Source organism: Nuphar pumila, chromosome 6 (assembly GCF_984573655.1).
Source record: "Nuphar pumila chromosome 6, dmNupPumi1.hap1.1, whole genome shotgun sequence".
NCBI lineage: Eukaryota > Viridiplantae > Streptophyta > Magnoliopsida > Nymphaeales > Nymphaeaceae > Nuphar > Nuphar pumila.
In genome coordinates, this window is record NC_143254.1 from 95,059,316 (window position 1) to 95,069,577 (window position 10,262).

Below are 10,262 nucleotides of genomic sequence, written 5' to 3' on the forward strand. Positions count from 1 at the left end.
GTTGTACCCTGTATTTTGTGGTAGTTCTCTTCCAATATTATTATGAAGAAAGAAAGTTCAGAGAGAAGCTGTTTTTGGGCTGTCATTCTGCTATAGATCTTTGACAAAATAAGATGCTCAGTTTACCGTTTTTTCAGGCAAAGAGACAAGCGCACCACTGTCGGCTGGCCGTGAAAAAAGTTGTGACCAAACTCTTGACTTTTTGCGCCCATCTCCAGTTGGTTGGTCCCTTGAAGTTGAGTTGAAACTACTTAACCTGACACCAAGAAAACTGTAAAATTGGCAGCTCTTGCAACACGAGGGCTCGTGTTCGAGCTGAGCAAGTCTCCTAAAAGCAACAGCGACCCTTGGTTGGTTCCAGTTAATTGGTTTAAACTCCAGCTCTTCTCATCACTGGCTTTTGATTTTCAGTTCTTTTCGCATCTCTTTGTTTTTGTTTGTCTCCATGATGTGCCGTTTTGACCTTTCCATGACGGCGGATTGTTAGAAAAAACAACATAAACGTGTATACGTCTGTCCCACAAACAAACACACACTCAGAGAGAGAAGAGAGGTTTTGTTTTGTGGGTCAGGCCACAGTCCTTTATGTCATCCCCCATCTTCGTACCTCTTAAATCTTAAGATGAAAGTTGTTTTGATCAAATCTAACCATGGATTCAGCATGGTAAATTTAATAAGAATCAATTCTTGAATCCCATTTTTTCAACAAAAATGTGATTATTTAACAGAAAATTACCATACTACTCTTGAGAACAACGCTATTTCACAGCATAGCAGCAAGATATCATATTCCTTAATACTGGCCTGCACGATTCCATCTGAATATAGGGGTATTTCTGATTATTTTACCCTTCCGCTCGAACATAAAAAAATGTGAATTTTGCCATCATCACACTTTTGAGAAACTCCTTTCTTGCGTAAGTAACTGAAATTCGTTTAGGGATCTAAACAGCGGAAGTCTGGATCTTCATGTTGACATCTTTCTGCTGAAAATTCATTTTGCAGTTATGCTGTGAAATAGCATTATTTTCAGTAGTACGGTCATTTTCTGATTTTTCAAATCACAAAATTTTATATTTTTTAACAGTTGATTTTTTTTTTTACCAACGGGCCGCTTGCCTGGCAGGAGCAGTTAGTGCGTCACCTTATGTTGGGACGTTGCAAGTTCATACCCCAAATGGTATGGTTGTATAACTGGTAGGGGTCTGCCTAACCCCAGCTTTTTCCATTGAAAAAAACAGTTGATTTTTTAGTCACAAAAAAATCCTGTACAGGTCATATTTGGGCGATTTAAATGTTGATCTTCACTACATGAATGATGTAGATCACATCTGCGGATTCAGATTTGATCAAAACCACTTGCATCAATAAAATCAAAAGGAGGGTATGAAGATAGGGATGACATAGGGGATGAATGAAACCGATTTGGCCACATGTAGGCATGTCTTTTTCACACGAGAGAGAGAGAGAGAGAGAGAGAGAGAGAGAGAGAGAGAGAGAGAGACTAACCAGGGCTAACAAAGGCTCGAAAGGCACAAATTGTGGTATCCCACAAAGCACAAACATCAACTTAACTCTCCATTTAATAATGTAAACCAACCTCTCTGCACCCCTATTCCAACTCCACCACCTTTCTCTTCATCCTACCAACCTGAAAGATTGTCCATGGAGTCTCAGAGTGTGATCATTAAAAACTTCACCTCCGCCTACCCAGACCCCCTCCTCCTCCAAAATGCCAAAGGAGGGATCCTCCATCTCTCCAACCTTGATAGGAAGTGTCCCATGCTCATGTACACAATCTTCTTCTACAACTCTACCACTTCATCTGGTTTTGAATCACTTCTCCAAAAGATGCAGATGGGTCTGGAAAAGACACTCTCATATTGGTATCCAGCAGCAGGAAGGCTCGTCAACAACCCAGAAAATGGAAAGCTTGACATCATCTGCAACATGAAAGGTGCAGTCTTAATAGAGGCCTCCACACAAGTTGAAATCTCACATCTTGGAGATTTATCACAGTACAACCCATTCTATGAGAGGCTCGTTTACAGGCCACCTTTTGATGTCTCCTTTTCTGATATGCCTTTAGTTGCTATTCAGGTAAGCAGATGGAAATGTAAGACAGTTCCATTTCTTTTCTTTCTGTGCAGTGTAAAAGAAATTTATCACATGTTAACTAACAGTAAATAGCAAATTCAAAAGTGGAACCATACGAAAAAAAAGCAGTTAAGCAAATTCTAACTTCTGACTGATTTTCAGAAGAAAGCTCTCTTTTTCTCCTTTTTTGACCTTATCAGTCATCTCCTTTAGGTAGTCAATGTTCTGTTTATGCATCTAGTTTTCTGATTGAATCTTTTCTTTGTAATTCTAGTCTACTTTTAAACATCCTTCTTTTGAGGTACAAAATTATTCATGTTGGTATCTTTGGTGCTCTCATAGACAGTCACACAAAACATCAGCAATGCATTCTTGCTATGGTTTCATTGTAGTTCAACAAATAAAGTTTCTTTTCTTTGAAGGAAACAAATAAGCTTGCCATGAATGGGAACATGATGACCCCATGTGTCATGCATGCAGGTGACAAGATTTGGGTGTGGAGGGTACGCAGTTGGTGTGGGCACAAGCCACTCCCTGTTTGATGGCCCAGGAACTTTCAATTTTTTAACTGCATGGGCTCTGATGGCTGCAGGAAGGTCAGATATTGCCAGTTATGAGTTCATAAAGCCAGTGCACCACAGAGATCAGTTGTTGGTAACATCACATAGTGATAATAACTTTAAGTGCGGCAATAGTAATAACAATGGTGAATCACCCAAGAGGGTAGTGGTGCCCTTTTATCATCTTCACCAACTGATTGAGCAGGCAATGGCCTCTGGTGAAGGTGCCCAGCCTGGTACAGCAATTGGAGGGTGCAAGTACTCCCATATGGGAAGCACATCTCATAATGGTTATGTTTTTAAAACTTTTACTTTGTGCAAAGAATCTATAGACAGGTTCAAGAGAGAAGTAAAGCTTGAGAGGGCTGCCGGTGAGTGTTCTACGTTTGAGGTTGTAGCAACCCACCTATGGAAGGTGCTCTCTCTCTCTCTCTCTCTCTCTCTCTCTCTCTCTCTCTCTCTCTCTCTCTCGTGGTTTGTTTGGATGGCACGCAATGATGCTACTTTCCGTCAAATTCCGGTCAACCTTAACAATCTTGTCCATAAAATCTTGGTTGATGTATACGCGATTCTACGTATGCATCTTAGAGACCTCTCCTTCCTTCTGAACAACGTTCACTCATCGGTGGTTCCTTCTTTTCCAGAGGATCCTGGTTGAGCTTGGCTTTGTTGTTTGTTGCTAGCTGGCTGTAGTTTCTTTTCCTTTTGCTTTTGTTTTTCTATATTTTAGTTTTGTTTTCTATTTTGTTGGGTTCAACATTTTGTTGATCTTCATGTGTGATAATGTTGATCCTCTCTCTCTCTCTCTCTCTCTCTCTCTCTCTCTCTCTCTCTCTCTCTCTCCACACACACCAACATTAATGCAGGCACCATGGTCAGAAATATCGCCGATGTTTAAAAAATATCGCGATATTTCAAAGGCTGCTATCATATTGAAAAATGTGATTTTTTCAGAAGATTGCCTATTTTGAAATTATAGCATTTGTGTAGTGATATTAATGTGATATTTGTGGAGCTTTTTATATTGTTCTTATTTTTATTTATAGTTTTACATGCATCATGTATATTCCTATATGTAGCGATATTGCCTGAGATTTTCTTGAGAAAAAATAAATTTTTCCCCGCTGACATTTTCCCGAGAATGAGATTTGTAACTATGACAGGCAATATGCTCATGCACGTTTGGATGGAACACAATGTTTGTCGTGGTGGTTGTGAACGTATGGTGTTATCAACTACTATGTTGCCTTTGGCCTTAAAATCTTAAGATGGTTTATGCTTTTCTGTTGCATATTTTTATGCCTACTATACCTGGGTGTAAAAATTATCATTATTGTCTTTATAGGGATGCAAAAATGGACATGCTGATCTGTAGGATTCTCATGCCTTTTGACTTTAAGAGCGGTTAATGGCCTTTTCTTTCACACCAATAAACCCTTACAGTGAGAGATGGTTTCATTTCTTGGTCCAGGAAAATGTGTAGCTCTCTATATGGTATGGTGTGGACAACAGCCTTGTCTTTTCTTGTGTCCATATAGAGTACAATATGCAAACAGTTTTGCCCTTACCGACACCCTTTGCTTCTACCATAGTACTATCAGGTGGAAACCAAGCTGGAGAGATTGCCTGCTAGCCCAGATATATAAGCAAAGGGCGGTGCATCATGCCATCAACACTACAATGCATCCCAAAAACAGCAGGGTTGCTTCCAAGAACCAGGCTAGAGGTTGGCTCCAACCTTCCTGGTTCCACCTGAATTGCTGCCCTGGTTATGAATGCTAATGGTACACTTATTAAGGCATTTTTGGCCTATCCTGAAGTATAGAGGACACATGTGCATGCGCACACACCTGTGTACATGTGTGTAAAATGTGTGTGCTTGACATGCGTAGTAGCTGCCAACATGTTATTGGTGTTGCAAACTGAATAAGAATGTGTTATGCATGTGCCCATATGCTTATGGCCACATTCATTGTTAAATTTTTTTGAAGGAACATTCATTGTTAGATTTGATAACCATTTCCCTGGAACACGGGGCCGCGTGTTCAGGGGTCCGAATAAGTGCCACGTGGCACTCATTCGGCTGGTTATGTACGGAGGAAGATCTTGGGTTTTGCAATATTCCTTCCTCCGTACACAACCAGCCGAATGAGTGCCATGTGGCACTCATTCGGACCCCTGAACACGCGGCCCCGCCCCGTGTTCAGGGGGTAACATACAACCTGCTCGGGTAAAATGTTAACATTCATTGCGGAGTTCTTGCTCTGTACCACCGTGGTGGTTACCGATGTCGTCAGCGGGGTCCTGTGTCCAGCTGAAGGTCCAGGATCAAATCCCGCATGAGCATGGGGCCTTCCGCTGCTTTATCACGGTTGGGACACGTAAGGCTAGGTGATCGTGTCTTCAACCCGAAGTTTTACCTTGCAGGGAGGTGGGCCCATTAAGTGACTCCGTTTTCGAGTTCTTGCTCCGTTGTGTAATATTTGATGCACAATATATGTTCATATATGTGTTGAGTATAAAGTGCATATTTTTGTTCTTTAGATGCATTCTTCGGTGGTAATTTCCCTAATACGTACACTGACCTCTGCAAAATATAAATATCGATAATTCAGTATCCACATGCTACCCTCATTGATTTGCACATTGAACATAAATTCGCATATGCACATGTCTATGTGCAGATAGGCATATAAATTCATATATCTTTGCCAACCACATCAAGTTTTTTAACGTGTGATTTAGACATTAAAATTTATGTCAATGATAGAAAATTTGCTGAATGGCTTTCCTATTTACTCCTTATATATTTATGCATTTTGCTTTCAACCCGGCAGCTTATGTTAGTAGACTAACTCATAATGACATATACAGGCAAGAAACAAGGCATTGAATCTTCATAAAGAGAAGAAGGTATGCTTGCAATTTACTGTCAACATTAGGAACAAGGTGATGCCACCTCTTTCAAAAGCCTTCAGTGGCAATGCATTTGTTCTGGCTTCTGTGGCAAGCACAGTGGGGGCCTTAGAACAGGAGAGCATGAAAGAGACTGTTAGCAAGATAAAAGCAGCCAAAGATTCAGTTACTGATGGCTATGCGAGGATGTACCTGCAAGCACTTGATGCCCCCCAAGTGGCCCTTCCACCATTGGTGGAGCTCACCATGGTCTCAGATCTGACCAGATGCCCATTTCACAAACTAGACTTTGGACAAGGACCTCCAACGTACACTTATCAACTAGCTTCTCCTCTTCCACAGGTTGCATATCTTGTTCAGAACCCCAATGTGGAAGGAAGCATCAATGTGACAATAGGCCTATTCCCTCAACATGTAGATGTCTTCACTTACTACTTTCAGACCCAACTGCACTGAATTAAGGCCAGCACCGTTCGATGGTTCTTGTCATTTCCATGCAAAAAGTGATAAGTTTTCTTTGGTTCTACTCACAGAATGGTCTTGACCTATGTAGTAAACTATGGAATAAATCCGGGAATATATGCATGTCATTGTTGCAATAAGCATATATTGGTATGGTAGAGGTTATGGTGCCAACCTGAGACCCCTAAAAGATTTGACCAAGACAAAGATATCCACCAAAATCAAGAAACCAATGGCTGCACAAATATGCTTGTTCACTGGTTATCATGATGTGTTCTTTTTTACAACATCCATTTTGGTTACAAGCAGAGGTGGAGCCAGAAATCCAAATTAGGGGGGCACAGATGTGTGTATGCGCGCACATGCGTGTGAGTGCCCATATATACAAGGAAATGGAAACCTACAAAATGGGCAGCATGCTAAATGAAACATGATATTGGATTTTTGGTGTTTTTTTTCAAAATTTTAACCTCATAGATGTATTCAGCATGATTGATTTACTAGAAATCAACACACTTGGATCATGCATTTTCGATGGAAAAATGATATTTGGAGCCTCAAAAATTTATGAAAATTGTACGTCATTGATTTTTTAAACCTTATAAAACCTATCCATGCATCGGAATCAAATGCTCCAAGAAGTGATGCCTATAAAATCAAGCATATAGATCACATTTATTCTGTCTAAAACCCAATAGCATGTTTCATTTAACACCATGCCAATTTTGTAGTTTTTCATATATATATATATATATATATATATATATATATATATATATATATATATATATATATATATATATTTGATTTTTCAAAATTCTTAAGCTTTTTCTGTATCAGACCTTATAGATGTGATCTGCATGCATTTTTTAAGTAGAAAACAAGTTTAGGATCATATAATTGTATAGGTTTTTAAGACCTTAAAAAATCAATGGCCCACAATGTACCAAGGTTTCATGACTTTAAAAAAACTTATTTTATGTGCAAAAACATGCTTCCTATCAAATAAACTGTGTTGAAAAAGCTTGATTGAGAAGATAACTTACTTCTATGGTTTCTACTAGGTGGGTGCAGGTGCTATATACATAGAGAGAGAGGAATGAAAACCTACAAAATTTACACAGTGCTAAATGAAACATGCTATTGGATTTTCAATATATTTTTGAAATTCTAACCGTACATATGTGATTTATATGATTTATATGCTTGTTTTTATAAGAATCACTTCTTGGAGCATTTGATTACATGAATATATATATATATAGGGAGAGATAGGAACTAGTTATTTTAATCCACTTAGCACGTCTTCTACATCAACATCCTTTGTGTTTTCATTGCAAAATATTCTCCTTGTCAGATGACCAGTCAATGGAAATGCAGGGGAACCGTCAATCTTATAGATGTCACTAACGTAGTTCATCATGTTTGCATGAAACTCGATACAAGTACATCGGTGATTGATGTCGGTGGTAGAAAGATGTAAGAAATGAAGAACTAGAGGTGTAGGAAAATCCATTGTGCAACGTATAGGTGGAAAAAACCCGACTTAAAGATGTAATAAAGAACTACAGTAAACATCTCGGGTTTTCCAGGTGGTTAGGGAGGTTCTTAGAAAGATGGCGTTGTTAGGTTGGTCCGGGATCGCCTCCCCTTAATGGCGATGGCCCTGCGCTAAGACAAAAAACACAAACACTGTTATGAAAATAGTATATCAACAGGAGAGGACTGCGTACCTGAGGCAGCCATAAGTGTGCTTCTGTTGGTGGTGGAGGTCGGCTAGAGCAGAGGTTGATAGAAGCAAGGAGTGGTTTCTCCTCAGCCAGACTGCGGTCCTCTACAAGCGCAGGCAGCCAGATGCAGTCGGTGAGCAGGACCGATTCCCACGACCGGATGAAAATACTCTGAATGGAGAGGTAAGTCTCTAAACCCTCTCTCGTATTTCCCTGTATATCTCCTTTTTATACCGTATTGGGGTTGCTCATGAAACCCCCTTTTATAGGCACAGAGTGAGAATGGTTTGTGCAACCATTCTCTCCTAATTTTGTGTGGGTTTAACGAAAAGAACACCTTCCATGGGGGAGCGTTATCCACATCGTAGGTAACCACCACCAATGTGGTGGTTTATCCCAACATTCTTCCACTTGTTTCGACGATAAACCCTTAACCATAAAACCTTATGGGAATAACTTAATGAATAGAATGGCCTTTTTATTCTATTCTATAGGCCTTTAGTTGAATCTCTAATCCTTATAAGATTAACAACAAAAATAATGAGAATCATGAACTGAAAGTGATCACTTTATTTATATGCATATGTCAAAAAGAGTTTAACAAGCTCATCCTCATTACATGTTCGAAATATAATCCCGGTGTTAGCCCTTTAGTAAGAGGATCAACGATCATCTCTTTGGTACCAATATTAACAATATGCACTAAATGATTCTTCGTCCTTTCTTTAACAACAAAATACTTCAATTTCATATGCTTACATGATGTAGTACTTTTGTTGTTGTTCGAAAAGAACACCACAACTTCATTATCACAGTAGACCTTTAGTGGCTTCTCAATGAAATCAACCACCTTTAATTGTGATATAAAGTTCTTTAACCATATAGCCTGTGAGGTAGTCTCATACAATGCTATGAATTCTGCCTCCATGGTGTAGGCAGCAATGGTCGCCTGCTTCCCACTCCTCTAAGAGATCGCGCCCCCAGCAAGTAAGAAGATGTACCCAGTAGTAGACTTCCTACTATCAAGGCATTCTCCTAAGTCCTCATTTGAGTAGCTAATGACCTCGAGGTGATTAACTTTATGATACGTCAACATATAGTCTTTTGTCCCTTGCAAGTACAACAAGACTTTCTTGACAACCTTCCAATGGGGTATACCTGGGTTAGACTGAAATTTGTCAAGCACCCCTACTACAAAAGAAATATCTGGTTGAGAACATGTTTGCGCATACTGCAAGCTGCCAACAACTGATGCATATGGATAAGCACTCATCTATGCTTTGTCAATATCGTTCTGTGGACAATCCTTTAGGCTCAGCTTGTCACATTTTGATATGGGTGTTGAACTAGGAGAATAATTCTCCATCCCATATCGCTTTAACACATTATCTATATAGGATCTTTGGGAGAGGCCTAGAAAACATTTTCCTCTGTCTCGACGAATCTCAATACCAAGAACATAAGCAGCCTCACTCATATCTTTCATATCAAAATGTGATGCAAGAAACTGTTTTGTCTCTGAAAGCAACTTTATATCGTTGGTTGCAAGTAAAATATCATCCACATACAACATCAATATAATGAACTTACTCTCACTTTTCTTAAGGTATATACATTAATCAATAATGTTTTCTGTAAACCCGAAAGTCACAATGACTTGGGAAAAATTAATATACCACTGCCGGGAGGCCTGTTTAAGTCTATATATTGATTTTTTGAGCTTGCAAACCAGATGATCATTTTCAGATAAACCAAGAGGTTGATCCATATATACCTCTTTATTCAAATCTCTGTTGAGAAACGTTGTTTTCACATCCATCTGTTGTAGCTCTAAGTCATAATAAGTTATGAGTGCCAAAATTATCATCATTGAATCCTTAGTTGAGACAGGAGAAAATGTCTCATTATAGTCAATGCTCTCCATTTGGGTGAATCCTTTAGCAACCAATCTTGCTTTATGTCTCTCTATGTTACCTTTAGAGTCCTTTCTGGTCTTAAAGACTCATTTACACCCTACGGCCTTTACTCCCATAGGTAACTCGACAAGATTTCACACTTGATTTTTAGCTATAGAGGTTAACTCTTCTTTCATGGCTTCTATCCAGTGTGTAGATTGTTTGCTTTCCACAGCGTCCATAAAAGTCAACAAGTCATCATCCATATCTATGAAATCATCAGGCTCTTGGAGGTACACCACATAATCAGGATGTATAGCAAATATTCTAATTCTTGTAGATCTTCAAACAGGTCGTTCTTCAGGTTCAGATTGAACCTGATCAACCTGTTTGTGCTCTTCTGTATTGTCCACAATAGGTTCACTTTGGATTTGTACATTAACAACCGAATGATCAACCACATCATCATTAGAAATAATAATGTGGTATCTTTCAGTGTTTTCCTTAACAGGTGACAAAAATGGATCATGTACTTTCTCATAACCAAGGCTTTAAAATGCACTTAATCCTACTGAATAATCTTCAAGGAATTTTGCCTTATT

At 39.2% G+C, this 10,262-nt stretch overlaps 1 protein-coding gene across 1 annotated transcript; it reads left to right on the forward strand.

Annotated features, from left to right (window-relative positions):
* The first annotated feature begins 1,665 nt into the window (after nucleotides 1–1,665).
* On the forward strand, nucleotides 1,666–6,029 carry LOC149835252 (brassinosteroid-related acyltransferase 1-like). Its single transcript, XM_090009549.1, has 4 exons — nucleotides 1,666–2,100; nucleotides 2,578–2,751; nucleotides 2,863–3,072; nucleotides 5,532–6,029. Exons 1-4 carry the CDS (start codon nucleotides 1,666–1,668, stop codon nucleotides 6,027–6,029), a joined length of 1,317 nt encoding a protein of 438 aa, XP_089865675.1.
* The last annotated feature ends 4,233 nt before the right edge of the window (nucleotides 6,030–10,262 follow it).

What these genes read in the sequence shown, in the direction of transcription:
- LOC149835252 (XM_090009549.1), top strand. Translation starts at nt 1,666, where the DNA reads ATGGAGTCTCAGAGTGTGATCATTAAAAACTTCACCTCCGCCTACCCA. An exon ending in ACCACAGAGATCAGTTGTTG is followed by an intron (nt 2,752 to 2,862) that starts GTAACATCACAT and finishes CTGATTGAGCAG; the next exon opens with GCAATGGCCTCTGGTGAAGG. An exon ending in TAGCAACCCACCTATGGAAG is followed by an intron (nt 3,073 to 5,531) that starts GTGCTCTCTCTC and finishes TGACATATACAG; the next exon opens with GCAAGAAACAAGGCATTGAA.